We start from the raw sequence: 25,376 nt of genomic DNA, 5'->3' as shown, positions 1-25,376 counted from the left end.
ATGTATATTTAATGACTGAAAGTTGTCTCCCGTCAAGGGAAATCAACAAAAAGTTTAGTCATGTACGACACGTGCAGAGAGTCGAATAATTTAGATAAGGTAGATTTTTTACATATATTTTAAAATGTATCATGTACTAAACGTTTCATTGATGAAAAATAAGAAGAATGGCTTGGTTGTACTAACAGCTGTACATAATTATGATGCGCATTTAACAAATCTGCTGCCAATATATTTACATAAAAGCTCGACCTTTCCAAACTTTACTCCGTTTATGCATAAATGCCCCCACTGTTGAGCGAACAATACGATCTAAATGCAAATTTAGATGTTACGAACGGTAACGATTTTGTCTTATAAAAATTGTCACAGTTTTGTCTTGTAATTTTCCAATATTTAATTTCCACTTTCAATAAAACCGTTGGCTATTATTGCATTTTGCCACGTCCGCAACACATTACATATTCGGAGCTATTCGGCCAACATCTGTCGTGGCGGATAATCCGATCTATCGATCCGTCGGACAATTTTGCTGTTTCCTCTCATAGATCAGAAGCTCGCGTCCCCAATCGTTGCTCTCGGTGACGGCGATTTTGCAAAAGCCGCAGAGTCTCGTCACAATATCGTCTATGTGCCTCGCGGGATCGCCGGTGTACTTGAGTCCCTTCAGCAACGGGAAGTCCTCTGAGTTGGCTCTCCTCAACCTTCTCGACGCTTTCCTGTAACACTTCCATGGCTGCGGCTCGATGACGATCACCTCCGCGAGCGCGCAGGCTCTCCGCAGGAACTCCTCCAGGCCGTCGTCGCCGTGGTTCAGGTGGATCCACATGGTGATCGAGAAGCAGAACACCACGTCGAATCGCTTCTTACCGAAACGGTCCAGATACCTCGTCAGCGTTTCGCCGCAATCCTCTGACAAAAAGTCCAAGCACTCGAAGGCCACGCGATCCGGCCGCGAATTTCGCTCGCGCGCTCTCTCGATCAGCATCGGGTCCAGGTCCACGCCGAGTAAGGAGACCTCGGGCTGATCTTGGGACATGGCCTTCTCGAGGAAATCGTACAGAACGTACGTGAGGTCCTGCAAAAACGCGTGCGCGCACGATCAAACGATTTACACGTAGAACGCACGTGTGCCAAGGTTGAATCTCGAGATGAGTCTCTAAAGTCGACTTGTCATTCGCTGTTAAATTCCAGACTGATTCTCTCAAGACGTCTTGAAGGTTTTTTCCTCTTTTTTTAAGTTAAATGAATTTGATGTTTCATCGTTCAAGGTGAATTACTTTAGATTTTGAATTTAGTTAGCTCAGTTTGTTTTCTAAAGGTGTTAAATTAAGGTGTTGGAACTAGTCTTGTCGCATGCGCATGCGCAGCCGGGAATTAGGCGCTGAAGACGTAAAAATAAAATTCTATGTTTGTGTATGTATTAACGGATAATGACATATGATTAAAAAATATAATTACAAAATAAGTAAAACCTTAAACAGTACAAATTAATTCGATGCCTTTACATTTTGTGCCTCACAGCTCCGTTTTAAAACTGAACAGTTTCCCGCCCTTTTGTGGTTTCTAAGGCTGCGTTCCGAAATTCACTGCCAGTACTGAAAATACACAGTTTGTGTCACGTATATTATAGAATTTCAGTGCTGGCAGTGAATGTCGGAACGCATTTCTATCCTGAGGAGGGAAATGAAGAAAACTAATTGGTTTATTCTCTTATGCGTTATGCAAAAGCCTGTGCTCTTGCCTTATATGTGTGTACCATTAAGTTCTCAAAACACCATATACTTTGGCGAAGCAGGTGACATAACCTCACAAAATAGGAAATACAATGGCGGTCGATAAGCAGCATTTGAGGTACTGCATTCTTTTCGCATTTCAATTAAAGAAAAATGTTGAAGCTACGGAGATCATTTTTGCCGTTATGGATGAAGACGCTATAGTACATGAAACGTGTAAAAAGTGATTTTGAAATGGAGATTTTGACCTTTCGGATCGACAACGTCCGGGTCAACCACAAAAATTCGAGGAACTCGAGCAACTGTTGACTGACAACTCCGCTCAAATTCAACAGAAGCTTGCGTCACAACTCGGAGTTATTCAACATATCTCATCGTGAACAACTACATAAAATTCAAAAAGGGAGTAGATGAGTTCCGCACAACCTGAGAGTCTGGAAAACAAGGAGCGAAGATTCGACACGGCAATGTCTTTGCTGACTCGATTTAAAAGAAAAGATTTTCTGTGCCACATCATTAGGAGTGATGAAAAATGAGTATTATACGACAATCCTAAACGAAAATCATGGGTAGATCCCGGCCAATCGTCAACATCGACTCCGAACCTCAATATCCATGCAAAACAAGTTTTGCTGAGTATCTGGTGAAATGTGAAGGGAGTGGTGCGTTTCGAGTTGCTGGATCTTGGCAAGACTGTTACTGCAGAGTGCTATTAGCAACAACTTATCCGTTTGAATGATGCGTTGAAGTGAAAGAGGCCTTATGCTGGCAACGGAAGTAGGCAAGTGATTTTGCAGCACGATAGCGCTCGACTACATACCGCAAAAGGGACTAAGGACGTCCCTCATCTATACATTGGGCTGGGAAGTTCTCCCTTACTAGATCTTGCCCAGTCGGATTACTACCTAGTTCGACCGCTTCAACCTTCCACCTGGCCGATGAGCACTTTAAAACAGCTGACGAAGGTCGAAAAAGCACTCGATGACTTCATCGAGTCAAAACCGCCGAGTTTCTTCCGCAAAAGTATTCGTCGGTTGCCCGAAAGATGGAGTAAAGTCATCGAAAATAATGGAGATTATTTCGAATATTAAATGTGTGTGTCTGTCTTCTCATGAATAAACTGTGTAAATTTCGTCAAAAAGGCACCGAATTAAATTGCATACTTAATAAAAGCAAGTGCATCGCAAGAATCACTCACAGAGCAGCGACTCGAATGTTATCATACTCAGCTCGCGTTTAATTTCAATTGAAATGGCAGTCGGGGGAGAGTAATCGAGTTAGTCGACGTCACGCTTTTTTACAACACAAGACCCATCTCGGACTCTTCATTTATTATACTACGGCTAATTGAGAGGAAGCGTGACAGTTCTACGTAATTAGGGAAATGCATTAGCTCAATAAAGGAAAACGGAGGAGGTGAAGGGGGGGGAGGGGAAGCAGACACGCACATGAAATTTCCAAGCAGGACAAAGGACGCAGACCGGAAGCGGGAGCCGGCGCGAGCGATACCTGAAAAGGGATAACTCGGCCAAAATTAGACGCGCCGTTTGTAGCTTCGCATCACGACCCGAGTCATCCCGTTTCGGCCGCGTCCCTCCGACAGCTGCCGCGCTTACCCCGGCGTTGCAGCCGACGTCTAGACCCGCGTATTTCCGGGCCGGATGAGCGAGCCGCCACACGCCATGCGGAAGTTGCCGCACGCGCTCTTCCGCAGGATGGAATTGGTAATAATTCATGAAGTTGCCGTGCCTGCTAGCGCCCGGATCCGTCTTCGGCTCGCTCCTCTCGCCGCCGACCGCGTCGTCGGACATCTCTCGGCGTTCGCCGGAAAATCTGAAACATGAGTCCAAGCGGAGGAAACGTTACTCTCACGATCCGCGATAACATGTCGAGCGGAGAGGAAAAAATTTGCTCGGACGAAAGAATTTTCCGGTGAGGAGATCTTTCGAATTCGGCCGGAATCGTCGAGATTTCTGGTTGACTGAAGCGGAATTCTGGTATTCTCAAAATCGGGATTTCGGGATCGTTTGTAGTGTCGGGAAATTGCTTCGTTCGCGCAAACATTTCTCTCCGTGCACTTTCCACTTTGACGATATTGTAAAAATTTAGAAACTGCTCGGCCTTATACGCATGCCATTGCTGAGGAATGGGCAAACAACGAGACGATATCAACCAACGTCGCACGCGTGAACCAGAGGATGACGCAAAGGTTGCAACACACCGCAGCTACACGCGGGAAAATGTTTGAACAAAGCAATTTCCTAATTTGAGAAATAATACAGAAATTGCGGTTCAAGTGATCAGAATTCCGCCTGGATTATCAAGATCTCTGCTTGACTTGAAAACGGAATTGTCGCACTTTCAGTCGGAATTTCCGAAACTTCTTTCTCCATGCAAATCCGCGACTTTGAGGATTAAGAGACACTCCATTTTACGGACGTATGGATTTCCCTCGCTCGTGGCTTGTCTCGCCTCGTTATTTCTTTTACGACAGAGATCGTAACAGCGCAATATTACGTGCGCTATTGCAAGAGCCTGCATGCGACAGCGGCGGTGACGGCAACGACAAAGCTAACAAGTGACAAAGACGGAGGAAGAGAGAACGAGAGAGAGAGAGAAAGAGAGAGAGAGAGAGAGAGAGAGAGAGAGAGAGAGAGAGAGAGAGATCAGGGGAGGCGAGAAGAGGAAGGGAAGAGAGGCCACGGGAAGGTCAGGGGGACTGAGCAAGAGCGGAAGGATCAAGCGGTTATTCAACGGTGTCCGCGACCCAAATAATCGTAGCCTTCGACCAAGAGACGAGAGAGCATGGAAAATCGTCGGTGGATTGTTTCTCAGCTGCAAATAATCCGACAGTCGGTGGCGGCCGAGAGGAAATTAAAGCTCCGCGCGGTCGCCGTGCGCAACAGCGTCCCCAATTAAAGGTATCAAGAAGAGCGGCCCACAGCGCCGTCGGGAGTGCGTCTGCTTAAACAGCCGTGATTAACAAGTCGGTGTCAAAAAAGGCTGCGATTAATCAACATTATTTTTACGCCGAGGGCACTTTTACGTGTCAAGGCCGATCGGAGCTGCGAGAGGCTGCGCGTAAGGCTCGCTCGCGGTACACAGGATGAATCGCGGCGGCTAATTTTTCTACGCTCTTTCGAAAGAAACAGATGTCGTTTGCAGTAGGGGGGTCTCTGCACGCGCGCATGTGTGTGTGCGCGCGCGGATACCGAGCAGCTCAATGTTATTCCTCGTAATCCTCTTACGCTTTTGCATCGACCCGTTTCTCTCTGCTTCCTTCCGCCGTCCGTCGTCCTGATCAGGCTAATTAGATTATTCTTCTATTTCGATGACTCCGATTATTAATTAATTAATTGAGTTAATTACATTTATCTAAGTTAATTACATCGATTAATTAAGTTGATCGCAATGTTGCCCCAGGATATTTATGGAATATTGCGTTACAATAATTATCATATATCAATATTGCCAAAGTAGAAATTACACGGAGAGAAACGTTTGTTTTCTTTTGAGTGAAATAACTTTCCGGAATGTAAACAATTCCGAAATTCCGATCGAAAGTACCAGAATCCCGCCAGAGGCCAAAATCTTTGGATCGCATTCTGCTTAAATGTCATTCATATCTCACGAAAAAATTGTAATGTTATCGTAATACCTTGACGTGAAGACCTCCGTGGGAGACGTTGAAACGACAAAGGGCAGCCCGCACAAAAACCGCTCAAGCACGGAAGTGTGTTTTTCCGGTGTTACAGGTCTCCGAAGAGACGCCGCCGCGACCTCGAATACGTGTAAAGTCACCGCGCGACTCGGGCAGCAAGGATCGCCGAAGGACGAGCGCTCTTCAGGTAGAAAGAGCGAGACGCCGCGACTGGCGATGATCCCCTTACGTAAATATCGAATCCGCAGCGGTCCTCGGCAGCCGGTCCTTTGGTTTCTCGCTGGGATTTCTCATCGACAAATCCTGGACAACAGGATTTGCCGCCGCGCTATTGCCAAGGTTGGTAAAAAAACGTGTTTAAAACATAAAAACGTTTTAAGCATGTTTTAAATATACATACATTTAATTTTTGTACAGTTTGAACACTCGACTTTTGATATAGTTTATAGTCAATTAGAATATAGTCAATGGTTTAAAAAAACTCAGAAACTTTGTTTCTGAGAATTGGTAAAAGATAATTTATTTTATTAAACCATCGGCGCTGCGTTCTGAACTGCATCGAAAAGAGCTTTTAAATCATTTCGTTTAAACAAACTATGAAATATATATAAACAAAAATAAATTATTGAGTGAATTATTGAGTAAATATATTAGGTTGTTCAGAAAGTTTGTTTCAAATTCCACGAAATGTTTCGCAATCAACGAGAGCGAGGGCGCTCCAGACGATTTTCTGCTTGTCAACAAACTTTTCCGGATCTATGAGCTCGCCAAAGAAACTTCGCAGAACTTCCTGAGTGCAACCATTCCGTCAGAAATCAGTTTGAAAGATGGAGGACCAGAAAGTCCACTTTCGCCATGTGATACTGTATAACTTCACGGCTTCGCAGACCCTGAATGAGATGTTCTTTGTGTATGGAGATGCTTACGTCACTCACCAGATAGTTTGGAAGTAATATCGAAGATTCGAAGCTAGCGATTTCAACGTGGAAGATCAAGCTCTAGCCGGCCTCAGAATGTTGATGAAGAGTTTCTTGAGGACTTGATGCGCGAAAATCCGCAAGTGACCGTTAGAAAACTCGCCGACCCTTTGCACAAGTCCGTCTTTATTGTGCACGCCTACTGGAGGAAGCCGGGGTTCTCAACTCAACTGGATGTCTGAGTGCTAACGAGATGGGTGAACGGCAGCTGGTGGAACGTGTGAACATTTGCGATAAGCTGCTTCAACGGCATCGAAAGAAACTGTTTTTGAAGAGGATCAACAAGCGATGAAAGCTGGATCCTATATAATAATGTTAGCCACAAGAGATCGTGGGGAACCCGCGACGCGTCTACGCAAACAGTGGCCAAGCCGGAGCTTCACTAAAAAAAGGTTCTTCTGAGCATTTGGTAGGATTTTAAGTATTATGGGCTTTTTCAGCCGAACGAAACCACCAACGCGGCGAAGTCTTCAACTGGACGAACTGAAGGCTGCCATCGCACGGAAGCGTCTGAACTGATTAACAGGCATAGAATTGTCTTCTATCATGATAACGTCAAATCTCACATCTATCCGTAGGAAGCTGATAGACTCCGACATTCTTCCTCATCCTCCGTACTTCCCCTCCGACTTTTCCCCACTTGACTACTATCTACTTCCCTTTTTGAAAAATTTTCCTCGGGATAAGAAGTCGGGATAAGAAGTTCGAGTCTTTGGAAACCCTCAAAGTGGCATAGTAGATAGCGCACTAGTCTACAAAGCCGAAGATCACGACGGGTTCAATTTACGGCAGAACCGAAAAATTGTATACGATCGCTCTCCTCTCGGAAAGCAATGGCAGACCACCGAGAGTATCTTGCCTAGTAAAATCTCCCTAATACTGCTGTTCGGAATCGGCGTTAAACTGCACTAGGAAAAATGTATTGTTGCGTGAACCAAAATTTTGTTGTAACAACAAAATAATTTGGTTAAAATATGCCCAACAAAACTGTTCAATTCCTGTAAACAAATATCTTGTTTGATTTGTTCGTATAACGTAATACTTTTGTTATAGCAACCAAAAAGCTTTAACTATATGAATTTTGTTAAAAATACTATAATTTTTTCTTAATATATAAAATCTAAATTTTAGTGCACAGGAAGACAAAATAGTATTCATTAGGCATTATTTTAGTTTATGTAAAATAATATTTCGTTATTATGTAATTTTTATGGATAAAATAACTAAAATGCTTAATTTTTATATATGAAGTCTAAGGACAAAATCATTAGATCCAGAGAACAGAAGCAGAAAAATATATTTAGTTGAAACAACTAAATATTTTGTTATATAAAACAAGATATTTGGTTGCTATTAAAAAATGTCTCAACTAAACAGTTTTGTTAGAGATACTAAATTTTTTTTCCTAGTGTGTAAAGCGGGAAGCACACAGTCTTACATAAAGGCATAATGCACAACGCATAAGGAAATAGACCAATCAGAGTCCTTCATTTCAAGCGTGGCGATAGAAATGAAGATTTTGATTGGTTTATTTCCTTATGCATTGTGCATTATGCTTTTATGTAAGAGTGTGTGCTTCCCGCTCAAGTCCTATATACATATGAATAATCTAGGTGCGCAATGCGTGTATATAAAAGAAAGATCGTCACCGTCCGAAATCGGATATGGCGCGTCAAGAAGAAGAATATTGCAAGATGATCAAAGAGTGACCTCGAAAATAGGCAAAAAAATTGCCTGTTTCCTGGAAACTTTGAATTTGGAGCCAAATTGTATGCTAAATGAAAGTTTATGATGAAATATTACTTCTAGAAAAATTTCAAGTTGAGTCCCCTTCTCAAGATTGAGAAATGGGGAGTCAAAATGGGGTAAAAGAAGGGATGAAAAACGGGTTGAAACATTGAAAATCAACCTCAAGGTCAAGTTCAAGGTTACCGTCTGATGCCTCTCCTTGAACCTCACAACTTTTACCTGGAACGTATTTTTGAAAAATGCTTTCCTGAGAAGTTATTGCGGTGGATATTTTATATTTTATATTTTTATAGAGTATCCTACTTATGTATATACACATGTATATATAGATATATATTATGAAACTGTATTTTTTTCATAGATATATTATACACGTGTATCTGTACATATAAATGTGCTAAAGTTTGGAAAATTCACTATATCTTTACCTCCGACTCGAAATGGATACACTCTCTACTTTAGTGTGCTGTCATTCGTTTTTTAATCCTCCTTTTGCCCCACTTTGACCCCCATTTCTCAAAACTGACAAATGGACTCAACTTGAAATTTTTCTACGAGTAATATTTCATCATAAATTTTTATTTAGCACACAATTTGGTTCGAAGTTCAAGGTCTAGAAAACAGGCGATTTTTCGGGTCACTCTTTATATCATCGATAATTTCACGTCCAAAAGTTACGTTAAACGCTTTAAAAAAAAGGTAAGAAACGTATGTTTCTTATAAAATTATCGAATGTTTAAAACACATGTTAAAGACATCTGTTTTAAAGAAAAAGTTTAAAACCCTGCCAACCCTGGGTGATTGCCAAACCCGCGGCCGGCCGCCGGGGAATCGTGAGGGCACACGCGCGCGATTGTGTCGACCGGGAGAGGCGGTGTGTTACCTCATCTGCTGAGCTCGCGTGGCGCCGGCGCAAAATTCATCGAATTGAGGGCCGATTGGATTTCAAGCGCGCGACTGCACCGTGAGAACTCGCGAGAGGCTCGCCCTGCTCGCTCGCTCGCTCGCTCGCGTGCGTTCCTTCCGAGGCGAGGGAATTGCAGCACGTCATTGCGTAATCGCCGTTTTGTCAGCGTCCGCACGTATACGTAACTGCTCGTCGCGGAGCAGGCGTGAGCGGGGGTGAGCCGGAGGAACGAACGATAGGACGTTTTGTCTAATTGCCGTGAGGCCGATTACGCCTTCCGTAATCCGGCCTCGCGAGTAATTAGCCGGATAACTCGCGGCGCGGCGCGGCGCGGCGCGCCGCGAGGATTCAGGGCGCGGAATTCTCTCTGGCCGGGAAATAATGAGCGTCTCTCTATCGGCGATTGCAATAAATATTATGATTTGTGTCTATATATGCAGATCTCCCGCGGATTGCATCAGTGACATTGGCACTCATTTGCGTCACGGACAGCGTTCGCGTGAGCGAGCGAGCTGGCTGAACGAAAAAAAGCCATCTTAGAGAAATAGCGATTTCGCAACTCGGTCGCGGTGCGAATTGGAATATTCGTTATTATTCTTATTCCGCTGGTCGGGGCGAATGAAAACGAGAAACGGTGACCTGGATATTTCCTCTGAGCGTGGCATTTCTGCATGGATATTTCTGTGAGACGGAATCTACAAAAATGCCGCTATCTGTAGAATTGAATACGAAATATGCCGCATTGTTGCGCAACTGTGATAATGAAAAACTAAAGCCGGAATGCGCGTAGAAGAAAGCAAAAGGAAGGCTGAGATAGGGATACTTCAGCATGGTCATGTGAAACTCGCATAATCCGATAATGATAGGATCGATTAAACGACGATTCGCAATTGTGAGAAAAATAACGAATCCAAGGGAATGAACCAACCAGGAGCGATAATCACTAAGCGCTTAGTAAGCAGCTTCTTCCGCTGAACGCGGCCGATGGCAAATTAAATTAAATGCACTCCATCCAGCGAGAATTCGAATTCCGAAAAGAATTTATGAGCACACTTTTAGCGCGCGTGAAGCTTCGCAAGGTGCTTTTTCACCTTAAAATACACACAGATTTGCAGGACGTTTCGAGTTAAGACTGTATTTTATTATAATCACCGAGAATATATGCATGGAACATATTCTAATTATATAGGCAAAATTTTATTCGCGCCAACATTTATTCGCGTACTTTAAATTGGAAAGAGACGAGAGACCGCTAAGACTGAAGCTGACGTAAATTTCATTCGCTTCACGGCTGATCACCGCGTCGATTGCCTTCGACACACGCACACACATGTATACGCTAGATTGTCATAACGCCGCTGAGTTATAAAATCGCTGAGAGATCCCCCCTGGATGTCGAAATATCCCTAAATTATTCTACCTATCGCGAACATTAAACAAATGGCCGTACAAATAACGCACGTGGGTGCGTTTCGACACGCGCGGCATTTCGGTAAAGAGCCTCACGACACGGGACAATGAACTCACGTGTGTCGTCACACGTGCCACACATATTACGCGATCACGATTAGTCATCTGGGTTTAACATCGTCTTCGATCTCGAAAGGTAGCGAACGCCTTAGGGGCCTGGTTTCTGTTGTAACAAGCTCTCGCGTCTTGGGCAACGCGCTTCAAAATTCTCAGACAGCCAAAGCGTTTCGCCAAAGCGTGAAATCCCTCGCGAGGTGTGCTTGTCGTAACGCGCGATTTTCGATAACGACCGTCGCTTTCCAAAAAAAAAAAAAAAGAAACAGGAGAAAAGAAGAGATTCCCGCACGCAGAAAAATATTCTGCAGTGACCATTCGAAATTTTCTGCTGCGTGAGGTGTTCGGTTGCGGTAACGGAAAAATTTGTTTCGCAAACCGAACCATTCGCATCGACAACTGCTCTCGATCGGAGGAACTGAAATTTTCAGCCTCGAGAATATCTCGGGTGTCCGGGATCTTTTGGAAAGGAAAAATTGTGAAGATTACTCAGATCAAACTGAGAAGAAAAGTCAAGTACAATTTTCCAAAAATCGCAATAGTTATCAAGTCATTAATGATTGAAAATAACCATCTAGCTTTTTTACTTGATAACTTAATGACTATTGCGATTTTTGCAAAATGGTACTCAGTTTGATCTGATTAATCTTCACAATTTTTTCTTTCCAAAATATCTCGGTAAAATCTTTCTAATATTGCTGCTCGGAACCGGCGTTAAACTGTATATGTGGATAATTTAGGTGCGCGTATATATATGAAAGAGAGATTGCCAACGTCCGAGATCGGATATGGCTCGTCAAGAAGAAAAGATTTCGGACACCCTGTATAGTTGCTGCAGCAAAGTATTCGGTCACTAGGAAGGCGCGGAACTAAAGTAAATGTCCCAGTAATCGGACGTTTAAGCGTATAGGTCGTCACAAAAAATACAATGTACAAAAATAGTACAAAATACAATGTATTAAAAATAGTTTTGATATAAATACTTGCATTTATTCGAAAACTTAAGATTCCGTTAAGTAGAGAAAAATGATTTAAATCAATATATATATATATATATATATATCTATTATTAATGAAATATTTACATAAGTAATGAAGTAAATATTTACACATTAATGTACCAGTGACCGGGCAGTTGAAATAGGTTATGGCCCAATGTCCGAATATATTTGTCCCAATGTCTGGCCGCATTTAGAAAATTAGTATATGCTAACGGGAAATAATATAAATATGGATATCTCTTAATGAATTTATCAACGATTGACCATTATTTTGCCAACCCATAGATGCATATTTATTTAATTAATTTTTATTTTAACACAAAAGTATCAAATTGGATATATTGTTTCTCCAACTAATCGTCAAATATTGGAGTTTTTTTTTTTTTGACAATGTTAACCCTTAAAGGCTATCATGGATGAAATTTCACCCCACGCGAATTTCTGGTCTTATTAAAAAACGTAAGCACACCGATAATGCTAATTTTACAGATATTTATTCATACTATCAGTAGCGGCAACATTACGATAAAGCAGATCAATTCTCGCGTACACTTTGCTATAAACACAACAAGGAAAGTTAGCTCGATATTCGACAGTAGCTTGTAAAGGTTAATGTCCGATTGCGGTGGCCGAAGATATTTCTGAGACAACAGAAACCTTTCAACGGAATTTCTCGTGTTGTAACCGAATTTTCCGTTGCTTCTCGAGAGACGAAAAATTTCGTTCCGTCGTAACTGAAGTTCAGTTATACCGACTGAATAATTTTCCGCGTATACTCGGAAAACCCAGCGGAACGCCCGAATGGACGCGCGTGGTGAAGTCACAGACACTTTGTATGTCCGAGATAGATCTTTCTTCCCTTACGCCTGCAAGCTACGTCACGAGCGACAAGCGGCTTACCGCGTGACTACCTAGCTCAAACTTTCCCAGACTCATAAAACGCTCCCTACGGCCGCGCTGACGTTCCTCGACAACAACGTCACGTTCAATAACTCTTTCACGAGGTCGCTCGGAAGCTACGTGCACCTTTCGTCGCGAGGCAGCGGAGAGAAAGAGAGAAACAGGGAAAGAGCGAGGGGCGAGGGGGAGGGAGGGGAGAAAAGAAACGAGGGGGTAAGTGTCCGCATGGCGCCCGGCGGAACGGAAACCGGTCAATGGCAGGGGGAAGGCAGCTGCGTCGACCTTTTTGCTTCGTCCTGCCCGCGTCGAAATTCTGCCTTGGTCGAAAAGCCTCGCGCTGCGCCGGTCGGGCTGCTGGGCGAGCAGGTAAAGCAAAACATCCCCCGGAAGTCGGATAGAAAACGATCTCGACTAGTGCTGGGCGCATCCGGTGCATTCATCCGTCCGTCCATTCATTTACCCGCCGCGCCAGGCAAATCCGCTTTTTCCGGATTTTCCTGTCAGCAGGCGCGATAGACAGGAGGAGGGCTCTCCCGAGCTCAGTTTCGGAAACTTTGGTTTCAGTTGGCAAGCCTTAAACTAACTCACGCCCGTTTTTTTTTTTTTTACCAACCTCCGTTAACTTAACCGGCTGGTTATTCCGACGGAATTGACCAACCGCATTTGCCGGCGGAATTAGAAGCGACAAGCGCGATTGGTCAATTTCGATGGAGCAATCAGCCGGTTAAATTAACCGCAGTTGGTAGAAACGGGCATTGGATGCATCTCGTAATTGATCAGTTGATCAATTACGGACGTTCACAGCCACGTACTATTTCTGTTTACACACTTGGCTTTGGCTATCAATTTGGAAGTATTGGATGAAGAAGCGGATAGATTCTAGGAAGTTTACTACTTATTGCTTTACCTGGATGGTTGATCAGTTGATTAATTACGGGACGTATCCAAGTTGGTTTAAGGCCTACCAACCTTATGACTAAAACCAAAGTTTCCGAAGCCGATTTCGAGACAGGCATGGGATCGGTCTTCAAGAAGGGCCGAGGGGGAAGAGACGAGCGCAAATAAGAAGTCACGTTGGTGTGAAAACTACATCGGTGGATCAGCTCGAGGGCGAACCGATCGCCACGTGCGTTTCTTGGCGGAACGCGGCCGTGGAGCGGTTAACCGCGCGAACGACTTAATCCTTCGTCATCCACCTCGCCGAATAAGGCCGCGCTCTTTCTTCAATTTCATGCCTCGCGATCGAGGCGTTTCTCCGGCGCGTTTCTCGGGAAGCCGCCATCGCGGGGCAAAAAACAGCATGATTGCTGAGGCCAGCAGATTTAGGGCGGAGTAAAGTTTGCGGGGTGAGATTTACGGTCGGATTTACGCCGCGGCCTTTTATCGGACGCTACGCTGTCGCAATGTTTTCTTTTTCCAAATTAAAATAAGGCTACACATCCACGTGTTTGCAGTTGTGTAGATAAAGTCGTATGGCCGATCATCCAGATGGAGCCTCCGGTTTATCTTTGCTGGCTTATTTTTATCAAGATTGTATGTAAGAATATATGCCACCGTCTGCATTTTAATCGGAAAAGTCTTATCGGCGAAATGTCCCAAAGTCGGCTCAGACGGAAACGCCAGTCACTTGGAAGCGAATCGTTAAACTAGCGCTCGACAAATTAATGCTGCGAGCGACACGACGCGAGCGCTTCAATACCGCGCGTGTCAGCTGATAATTTGATAATTTCGCCACCTCAACGACCCAGGGGAGTCTTATTCTCGAAATTATGCGATATATATCGTGCATGAAAATTTTTTCACGGCGAATATCGCGTACGTGATATGAAGAGCGCTGATTGCTATTCTGCGATATAAAATGAAAATAATGATGTGAAGCTTTTCGTACATGATAATCTCGCAATGTTACCAGGTTTAAAACAAAGATATGTGCACCAATTAGAATTCGGCTATAATGAAAGGAGGAGACTCAACTTTAACCAAGTCGCATATCGGTCTCAAGTCAAAAATAGTATTAAACTAGTTTAACGAAATCATTCGATAAGTAAAGTGTTCGTGTAATGGATTGACAAATTGATAACAGATTTGATTATAATTTGGCGATAAATAGAATGTTATTCACGATCGGCTAAATTTGTGCATTTAACCGGCTACTTCAGCAAATACGATTTGACCTTACGAGTAAATCGGCAAACCCGTTAGATGCCGATTCGTCTCCAATTTTTTGCAGTTATTTTTTTATGTCAAAGTATAAAGAAATCTGTTATTATTTGTAGCTCAAATTGATCTTTCCGATTTTTTTGAAATTTCTGAAGTTTTACATGAGTACATGAGTATCTTATATGAAATGAAAAAGTCGATTTGGACTAAAAATGATAGCCGATTTCTTCATAATATTTTAACATAAAAAATAACTGTAACGAGTCCACTGAGCTAATCTCACATATCAGTCTATCTTTGTTTGTTATTTGGTAACAACTTTTTAGATCTTGCCTTTTACCTAAATTTCGTATGCGACATGTTTGTTTTCGCGTGATCTGACCCTCTCGATACCACAAACATGCGATATTTATCGCACGATATTGCGAGTTTCGTGATATTATGAGAAATTGGATTTTCTAGTGATGTTCATGAAATATCGTATGCAATATTTTTCGGGAATCAAAGCCCAGATCGGCCGTTTTGAGAACGCGTCTTTCGGCCGCCGAATGCGTTCATCATTGTTTAACGGCGAGAGATGACTTTGTTTCGCTCGAAGATATCGGTCGTTTAATATTTTCGGCTGCCGAAAATATTTCGTCACGAGCTTTGCCCGACGCTGGTCGAATCATATCTGCATAATCAATGAATATTCGGAATCGTCGGGCGTAATTAAAAGCAGGTTGCTAAGTGGGGAGGCAAGATTGAGAACGCAGGATGCGGAGAGGTGGGCATATTTCCAGCTACGTTAGATTAATTACATAAAATGTTTTCGATCGACTCACTAATTCAAAACAAGACAATTACCAAGGCGGAATGTAGAACCTGCTTTAAAACCAGAAATCATAGCCCGTTGCCATTTGATAAATAATCACGAATTTTGTGTTTTGATAAATTTTAATTGTAATTTAATTGTGTATCTGTGTACTTTAATCGTAACTTTACTTGTTAATTTTAATAATTAATAATCTAATAATTTTAATAATTAATAATTTAATAATTTTAATTAATTTAATAATTTAGATGAACGTCTATTTTAATTGTAATTTTTGCATGTTGATGAAGTTTTATCTGTTTCTCTCGTATTTATTTTGTTCGAGGAAAAATATCGTTTCAAGCAGCCGAATAACGCGATCTATAAAGTAAAGTGTTTTCTTAGTAAACAAAAAATATCATACGTACAATTTACAAATGCGGATAGCGGCTCGCAGATGCCGAAATAATTATAACATTCTCGAGATTGGTCCAGTTAATTCCTCAAGTTCGACGGCGAATTTGCAGGATCAACGCCGAGCGGAAATCTCGACTCGGGCACTTGCGACCGGCCGACGATTACATTACAAGGATAAATAAAGATACGCGCGCGCGCCGCATCCTCTCTGAAGTTGCTTATCTCTCTCTCTCTCTCTCTCTCTCTCTCTCTCTCTCTCTCTCTCTCTCTCTCTCTCTCTCTCTCTCTCTCTCTCTCTCTCTCTCTCTCTCTCTCTCTCTCTCTCTCGTTCCTCGTAGCGCACGAACGCACGACGTTATCTGCCTTCCTGTTTACATCTGCTCGTAAAACACGAAGAAGGTGGCGTCACAATCGCTACTCACGTAACGTCGTAAGAAAATTTTACAGCGTCGATCATTATCTGCCCAATGTGGCGGATCACAATACTCCTCAAACCGCGATAACTCGCCCTCTCCCTCTCTCTCTCTTTCTCTCTGTCTCATTTCCGCCTTCAGCGTAATCTCTTCCGTCCTCACGCCCGTAATTCGGCCACGTCGAGCGAGAAAAATAGAAATTCGACATTTTGACAGACGCGTGTCAAATACGGACACGACAACAACACGCTCCTCGAGTCATCGAGTGTTATTAGTAACGATCGACACACTGGAGCGTGACATCAGTCGCGACTTTCTAGAAGCGTTTATAGACTAGGAGTCCGTTTGCCCGCGAGCGGTGCAACGTCTGCTGCCGGAAGCGGATCGTGTAACGGATGACGCGACTTCCGGGACGCGGCCTCAGAGAATTCCAATTCACCGCGGTATCGTCGAAATCCGTTTGCTCAGCCGCGCTCAGCCGCTATTTTCGTGCTCATTGTCGGCCGACAATCCGGTTTAAACTCGCGCGTCCCCCAAGAAGCATCATCATTCGCCGGTCACCTCTCGCCATATCGGCGAACGTACGAGAACGTTCGTTCCTGCGCGCGCGCGTCGTCGGAGACGGAGGAGAGGACTTGCTTATCTCTCTTCGTGATGCTACGCAATTTTTCATCGCGTCGCGATAAAAGCGTCGCGCACTCGGAGAAACACTGACGACGCGCTTCGCCGACACACTCGCGCGCGCGAGCGCGGTTCAAGGCTCTCCTGCATTATTAAAGCTGCAATTTATCCTCGGCTACCGACGCGCCGAAAGCTGAAACCGACATTCCCTCGACGAGCCGCGCGCGACTGCAGTCAGATTTATCGACAGATCAGCGTTGACGCGCACGTTTCGCAACAAGTCCCTAAGGTTCGTGCGTGAATTTGATCGCGGTATTTGCTGTTATCCGATCGTTGAATTATGTAAGTTGATCATCCGGATAAAGTCCTGCCACTTACTTATTTTTGTCTGAGTAATATAAGTATAGTGTTATCATCCGCATGTCTCTCTTTTTCTCTGCCTTAAGTCGGAGAAAGTGTTAATTTGACAAAGTTATCAGGGGGAACGTTCACGGGATAATCGGGCATACATTGTTGCAAATGTGCGATATTCGTGAAATATTTATTTTTACACCGTAGAGACGTTGCGCCAAGCGACAAGAGACACTGAGAGGAATTTTTATGTTCCCCCTTATCGTTATGCAGCTAACTTTTAAATCATCTGAACGCCAATTATAACGCGCTGATGTTTTGTATAGGGGAAGGTGGCCTATATTGGGCCAGTTTTCAATTTATCTTTTGTAATTTGCAAATACTTGATAAAAATGGGGATAAATGATAATTGGAGGTTATCCTTGACCTGTTTGTGACATTATATGAGATTTTTTGCACATCTTTTGCAGATGTGTCTTCTTTTAAGTCTCTGCAAGTAGTACAATTTTGGTAACTAGTTGACTAAATTATACCACAGAATTTCTCAAATCGTACCATATTTCTTTTATCGAACCGATGATCAATTTATAAGCTGCGAGGGCATAAAAATAAACTGCAAACAATTTAAATAAATATATATTTAATTGAAATTACAGGTATAAAGAGTCAAAGGAAAATATTTTTTAAATAAAAAAGTAAGCATTAAAATTACAAAGATAAAATATATTTTTGTTTTTGAAAACTTTACTAAGAAATTTATTGAAATCATAACCTGTATGAAAAACTGAAAAATATTTTTAATTATAAGAATAAGCATTAAAATTATTTATTAAAATAATTTATTTATTAAAATAAAATTATATCCATTTTTATACGAAGTCCATTTTACATGGAAGTTGACTTTTTATTTTTATAAAATTATTCTTTATCCATGTAATCAAAAATTGCAAAATTTATCCATTAGATCCTCGAAATAAAAATTACAGAATTAAAATATTTTTGTTCTTGAAGATATTATTAAAAGATAAACAATCATTAAACAAAAATCTGTTTTTCAATTAAAACAAAAAACAAATGTAGGTAACACGTAAGGAAAAAATAAACAATAATCACGGATATAGTTTTCTTTGGAAATTTCTAAATTGCAGCGATATAATACAGATAACCAATAGGTGGTATGATTTAAGAAACTATTGTTTTTTTTTCAAATTATGGTAATAAAGTATACACAGAGTAAGATTATGACCAAACTGTACCATGCAAATGTGTCAATTTTAATGTAATATAAAACCGACAAGCAGTTATAAATTAATACACCTTTCGAAACTTTCGAGATGCTTGGTGTAAAAGTGGATAAAACTTGCTTCTAAAACTAAAAGAACCTTTACTTGCTTTTTTCAAGAAGAAGCTTTTGTGCATAAACTCTCACTCGCCTCTATTAACTTTATGACGATGGATGAACCTCGCATAATATATAGATGGCGTTGAGCCTTTGAATTCTAAAATATAAAAATGGTAGAATTTAAGAACCGGTAAAATATCGACAACTTTGCCCCACATTATAATAAGCATTATAATAAAGAAGCGCCTCTTTTATCGTGAAAAATGCTTTATTAAAAAGAGGAAAGAGAGAGAGAGAGAGAGAGAGAGAAAGAGACATGTTTGTTATCGGATACGACAAAGGTACGTGAAGATTGAACGCTTGAATTTTATTCAAACCGGCCGTATGAGTTTTCAAACAATGGACGCGCGACGGAAATGATTTGCCTTAGTCGCACGTACATTCGCGGGCGCGCGCGTTGTGAGTGCGCAAGAACTTATCCTTATTATCGAGGCGAGGGACACTCGCAGACCCTGGCACTCTTCAAGATAAGCCCGCAGAACATTGAGAGGCGATCCTGCGCGCCGCATCGTCTGTTTCTCTCCCTCTTCGCGATCGGCTAATTTTCCAGGCGCCGGCGAAGCGTACGATCGATCGTATCGATTCGCCGGGACTCGCTCATCGGCCTTCGCCCGTTCTCCGTGAATTCTCGCGCGTCCGACTACGAGGGACCTCAGCATATAACTGGGTCGTCCGCGAGCAGGCAAGGACTACGCGTCGCAAGACCGGAGAGATTTATGTTTACGCGCTCGGCGAGAGGAAAACCTCGAACGATGTCAAGTTCGATCTGCCATCTGTCCGCGTTTTTAATGAGACGCGCACGCGCGATATTGCGAACCCCGCTTGTGTGCGTTTCAGTATTTGCGGTGAGAAAAGTAGAGGCACTTCTACGGCGCGAAAACACGAGGCTGCGGCTGCGTCGCGTAAATTCCTCTCGCTGACTTTTCCGATTCAATATTTCCTCAGAGCGCGCGTGCGTAGAGACTCGTCGCGCGCATTTGTGAGTCCCGCTTTGACATTCCGCTAATTGCGATAGAAAAGTTGAAGGAATTATTGATAGTCGCACAGAGAGAGAGAGAGAGAGAGAAAGAGAGAAAGAGAGAGAGAGAGAGGAGAGAGAGCAGAAAACCCGCTTCAGCTGCATCACGTAAATTCGTCTCCAACTTTTCAAATTTAATATTTTCTGAGAGCGCGCGTATACATGAGAAACTGTCACTTGCACGCGCGTGTGCAACGCGTGTTATTAATATTTATCTTGAAAATTTTTTAACCCGATTTTCTCTTTCTCCCCCTCTCTTTCGTTTGCTTTGGATCGCGCACTGAAATTGGTTTATCAAAAAAATGTCCTCGTTCCTGATGCCACAATGCGCGCAGCAGAAGCAAGCGACACTCTCCTTTCTAAATTAAATCGGGACTTATCGTTTATCGTAACTTTTTGCACGTTAAATATATCGCGACGGCCGATAAGCCACTCGAATGAAATATTTGTATTAGCAAGATAGTGTAGCGCGTTTTCTCGCGAGGTGAGCTGAAAAATGTGAACCGCGAGAAACGCGAATTGCGCGCATCGTCTGTTAGTGGCAATGGCTCGCGCGAAGCTTCGCTGTCCTTAAATCGTGACGTTTACCTCCGAACTAATCACCAATTAGCCGGGAGCTAATCCACGCAAACACGATTCTCCATTAGCCCGCGATATGGGCCCTCATCAAGGTATTCACCTCATCAAGGTGAATTATTAGCAGCCGTGTCCGATTTGTTCGTGTAGATCAATCAACTCAGCCGGCGAGAATACGAAGGATATTCTCGGTTCGCACGAATCAGCGGTCTTGCGCGAATTAGAAAGGCCCGATGTGTGGAAATGTGCTCGCGTATTTTTGCAGCGGGATTGTTTATCACCCGACAATATAATTTCACCGATCGTGTCGAATTGTCGAGAAACGACAAAATCTCCGGAAATTCGCGCGTCTCTCTCTTTCCCCTTTCCGCCCTTTCTTCCTCAATACGTGTGTCGTTCTTTTACCGTCTGGAAGATGAGAGAAATAGACGACGCGGCCATTTTTTTCGCCAGTTGTATCGCAAATAATCTAAAATATTTTTTCCGGTATAATATCAACATTCAATTGAAATCCGTTAATATCTAAAAATATTTACGTGATGAATCATTGGAAGTATTGTAAAAATTATTATCCGACGAAAAAGAAAACTATAATATGGTGACTGACCGAAAATTGGCTATGAAGATGTAAGAAAATAATCATTGACGGAAAGAAAAAAACAAACAGAAGAGAAGAAATTATTAGAAAAAAGAGATTTAATGAAAAAATAAAAGGCGCAAAAGAAATTAAAAAAAAACTTAACTGTGCATAATTTAAAACAAAATAATGATAGGATGGTTTCAAATAAGTCAATAAAAAAATTGATAAAAATAAAGATTTTATTTGCATGATAATCGTCCGGATTATCGGCAGAATTTAACAATCGGCATTGGTACATTCGCGCTGCTCAAAATTTCAATCATTTTTCAATTAATAATTTTCAAGCCTTTTATATCTTTCATTTCTTAATAATAAGTTTCGACATTTCCGTCATCAATTAATTGTACATTTATATCATTAAATTTCATGTGCCTTCAGAAAATTAAGCAATCGCAGCATTGCGCCGTCAAAATAAAATAGCCGTTGTCCGGCTATTGGGACATTTAACGAGAAAAAAAAAAAAGTAGCGCTTTACGTAATCTCGACAAAAGCTGTCGGAATGAAGTCAGAGGAATTCGTATTGTGTTTGCGCGCAATTCGGCGACCGGCGAAATTCCGATCGACGTGGAAATACCGAAATCGCGAAATTCGCCCGAGGCGGAGTCGGCTCCGACTCGCGAGTCGCAAACTCGGCAAAACGAACGTGAGGGTACACGAGCGAGCGCCGCGCGGCACTTCCTAAAAGATGATTACGCCATACGGCAGAACACGCGGCCGGCGTGTCTCCGTCGTGCAACGCGGTGCAACGTTTCACGCGTGTGTGTGCGCGTTGCGTGCCTTACGGTTGCGTTATATCAGTTGCTCCCGTCGGCTCGCCACGAACACGCGCGTGGAAAATGACGCAATCGAGGCGTGGATGAGAGCAGAGCAGAGCAGAGAAAGAAAGAGAGAGAGAGAGAGAGAGAGAGAGAGAGAGAGAGAGAACTTCGTGCCGCGGGTGATACACTTTATCAGGACGAAAGAGAAAAAAAATGCGCGCGGGCATGGTACGCAGGAAGCGCGAGATAAATATTCAGGAGAATTTTCCCGGCGCCGGATATTTGCGCGCGACGCGGCCTTATTTTCGCTTATCTGAATTTATCCTTACGAAGAGCCATGATGGCGCGCGACTATTTTTCGGTTCTCTCCGCGTCTCCGATGACACGTGAAAGAGAGCGCGTGGGACAGCAAATTCTACCTGCGCGTGACAAAAATCACGGCACACAGATCGCCGCTGTGTGACGGCCTCTGCGCACATTATCGTGCGCGACCAGTTAAAGCAACACAACGTCGAACGGATAAATGCCAAAGCGCGTGCCGATACCGCACGCGCGGAGCGAGTATCGAATGAATCGCGCCGTATCGCGAGTCGTTTATTTCGTGCCGCGACGGGACGCTCGAATAAAGAGACGAGCGAAATAATAATTGTATCATCACTGCCAGAAATGTACGCAGGAATCTCTGAAAATAATCTGTACGGCAAAATAAGAACGATGAAAAAAAAACAACTGAAGCAAAAATTGAGAGGAGAGGTGAGAGTGAAGAAAGTAAACAGGAGCAAACGAATTAATTTCTAATTTTCATCCGTAATAAGAACGAAGAAAATGAAGATAAAGTAGAAATTGGGAGAAGGAGAAAGAAGGCAAGAGCGAACGAATCGACCGATAATTTTGATTCAATGTTCCCAATTGAATTTTAATTCCTATTTTTGCGCGCTCACGCCGATTCCTTTCGCGGACGCGAATGATGCGCGAAGTTTGCAGAGGAACCCAAGTAGAACAAAAAATCATGATGACATCAAAATGACAAGAGAATGACCGAATCATGATGAGAAAAAAGAGTTTTCCTTATCATTTTGATGTCATCGTGATTTTCTGTTCTACTTGGGAAAACGCGTGTCTGCCGTCGTGACGTGAGCTTTCGCGAGAGAGAAGTTCGGCCTTATCGCGTTGAGTTCCCCCGCGCATACCGGCCGTCGATTAGCGCGTCGCTTCACGCACTGACTCAATCGGCTCTATGCGTTGCTTCTAGCACGTAATTAATAGAGTTCATGCGCGCGTGCGTTCGCGTTAAGCGCGGATTTATCGCGGCGCAGCGGCGCCCACGCTTTCACGCGGATCTTATCGCGCTCGCGGTGTGTCGATACCGAAAGAATACCGTCGTTCTCTCACTGCACGCGCGTTTAATCTCACCTTTACAATTGGAAATTGCGCCAACCGGCGACCGTCACGTCGCTGAAGTCATCGTGCCCGAAGCCTTGCGTCACGGAGCGTTCCGCGGAATATCGCAGTCATCGAGCTTTCGGCCGAGATTCCTCTCGATGAGAAGCGGGAAACAGGCGTACGCGGGGGGGAGGGGGAGAACGCCGATATCGAGGATAATATCGTCTTTGAGTATATTCGCAAATATAGAAAAGTACTCGCATCCTAATGTCGAAATAACGGTCGATCTAGAAAACTCGGATAATTTGTATTTCTGATTAAAAAACAAAAGCCACGCGTATTGAAAATGCTCTTTAGGAAGCTCCATTTTTAAGATAGTATTAACACGAAAATGCACTGAATAACACTGAAAATCGAATCACACTCCTAATATTCGCATCTTTTCGATCCGACATTCGTATATGTCTCTCGAAATCGAGATAATATCGAAATAATAATAATGTTGTTTCGAACGTCGGAAGCAACAGTGGAGACGCGACGGGGCAGTTGCGTAACCGCGCAGAAAGCTCCAAAATTATAAATTTTCGTGGGATCAATGTCGAGAATAAAAACAGTCGCGAGCGGCGCTTTCAAGAATGAACAGCGGGATCAATCTCTCGAGATTGGCGCTACTTTCTTCTCTTCCCGCTGTCACCGAGAATATTAACAAATCAACGCGGAAAGCGCGGATGAATTTTCTCCCGGGAGTGCAAACGAGAGACAGAAACACTCGACGGTTTCCCATTGCGAGAGTGGAGAGAAAGAAAAGAGCGGCCGACATGAAGTATCGTTACAAAATCACACGCAATTTATTTCTAAGTATGTCGACACACGCGCGCGCGCGCATGCGCGCACCTCGCCACTTCGACTTCTCTATTACTTCGCTCGGCGTAATTTGCATTAATTAGATTTAGTCAATATCTCCACTATACTGGCCGATCACGCTCCGGCTCAGCCGCTGAAAGAATATGAATTCGTGCATATGCGCACGCTCGCGTGTATATTCGATACATTCTCGCCTTTCACTGTCCGGATTTAAACAGTGAGAACGCGGATTTAGAGTCCCGCCGTTATAACAACACCCGCTCGCCGCCGCATAATTAACAGCGCCGTCAACGTATTTCCCGGCGGCTTCCTCAGCGAAGCTCTTCGTTTCCCACCGCGGCTCGTCTCGCGAACGCGGCCGGAGACGCCGGCCGGAAATAAGATTAACTCAATTTGTCTCTCCTATCCCCCCCCCCCTCCGCATATTCGGTCGTATCCTGTTTAATTATACACACCTGTGTACATCTCTCTCTCTCTCCCTCTCTCTCCCCCCCTCTCTCTCTCTCTCTCTCTCTCTCTCTCTCTCTCTCTCTCTCTCTCTCTCTCTCTCTCTCTCTCTCTCTCTCTCGATTCACCGTTGTGAAAAATCGGTTTGGGAAAATTGACATCGGACGTCCCGCGGACGGCCGCGAAACGTAAGTAGCGTCTTTTCGGCATATCCGGTCCGCGTTCGCGTTGTGTATCTTTATTAACCGGATCCTGTACGCCTAATATTTAATAGCATCGGCTGTGCGCTTTGTGCATCCCGATTCGGCATTAGTCCGTCGTCGTCCGTATTGGTCTGCGCTAATAATAGAGCGCATTGTGCCGCGGCGATGTGGGCCGCGCAGGTCGATGCCACCAGGTGATGATCTCTGCAGGACAATGCAAGGAGCCCGCGCACCGCAGGGACACGAGCATCCTGCGGTGCTCGTGACATTTACTCGTGTATTTTCGTAGGACAGCTGGGCTGCGTTCCGTATGCCGGGGTTTCGTCTGGACGAAGCGTGACGTCACATACTGAGGTTATTTCATGACACGGAACGATTCATGGACGTTTTTGCACTTGCACATCCATGACATATGTAGGCTGCGTTCCGAAATTCACTGCCAGTACTGAAAATACATATATAGTATACGTGACACAAACTATTATGTATCTTCAGTACTGGCAGTGGATTTCGGAACGCAGCCATATTCCTTTGTGCTTTATGACATTATATTGCAATATTATATTTCATGTAAAAAACATGAAATACACACTTGTAAGTGAACTGAATGGAAATATCATCACGGATGTATCAGGAAGTATCTTGGTATCAAAGAAAAACCTGACGAGTACTTTTACTTGTTATAACATCTTTTGGGTATAAATTCAAGATATTATGTAAAAGGAATCACAATAAAATCACAATAAAATCAGCTGCCTTTAAATCCATTAATAGGTCCTATAAGTAAATAACCTTAAACTCAGATATAAAATTACAAACATAACATATTCTTTAAGTTTATATTAAAGCAAAACCAATGGAACATAACGAGAACT

General features: G+C 43.2%; 1 protein-coding gene across 6 annotated transcripts in view; it reads right to left on the bottom strand.

Moving 5' to 3' along the window:
- Positions 1-181: 181 nt before the first annotated feature.
- Positions 182-25,376, bottom strand: part of LOC105182403 (probable RNA methyltransferase CG11342) — a 48,484-nt gene continuing 23,289 nt past the window's right edge. For 2 of the 6 annotated variants that reach the window (XM_025297701.1, XM_011139826.3), the window contains exons 2-4: positions 5,395-5,725; positions 3,353-3,569; positions 182-1,078 (exon numbers count right to left, since the gene is read on the bottom strand). In XM_025297701.1, coding sequence (XP_025153486.1) covers positions 509-1,078; positions 3,353-3,547 — 765 coding nt within the window. In that variant the 5' untranslated portion in view covers positions 3,548-3,569; positions 5,395-5,725 and the 3' untranslated portion in view covers positions 182-508. Of the gene's footprint in view, positions 1,079-3,352; positions 3,570-5,394; positions 5,726-6,332; positions 6,970-15,836; positions 16,018-25,376 lie in introns of those variants that run through there. The other 4 variants (XM_011139810.3, XM_011139819.3, XM_011139829.3 and 1 more) reach the window with 4 other exon arrangements.

Source organism: Harpegnathos saltator, unplaced genomic scaffold (genome assembly GCF_003227715.2).
Source record: "Harpegnathos saltator strain DR-91 unplaced genomic scaffold, Hsal_v8.6 scaffold182, whole genome shotgun sequence".
Lineage (NCBI taxonomy): Eukaryota > Metazoa > Arthropoda > Insecta > Hymenoptera > Formicidae > Harpegnathos > Harpegnathos saltator.
The sequence above is the reverse complement of the archived record's forward strand: the minus strand, read 5'-3'. Positions and strand labels throughout refer to the sequence as shown.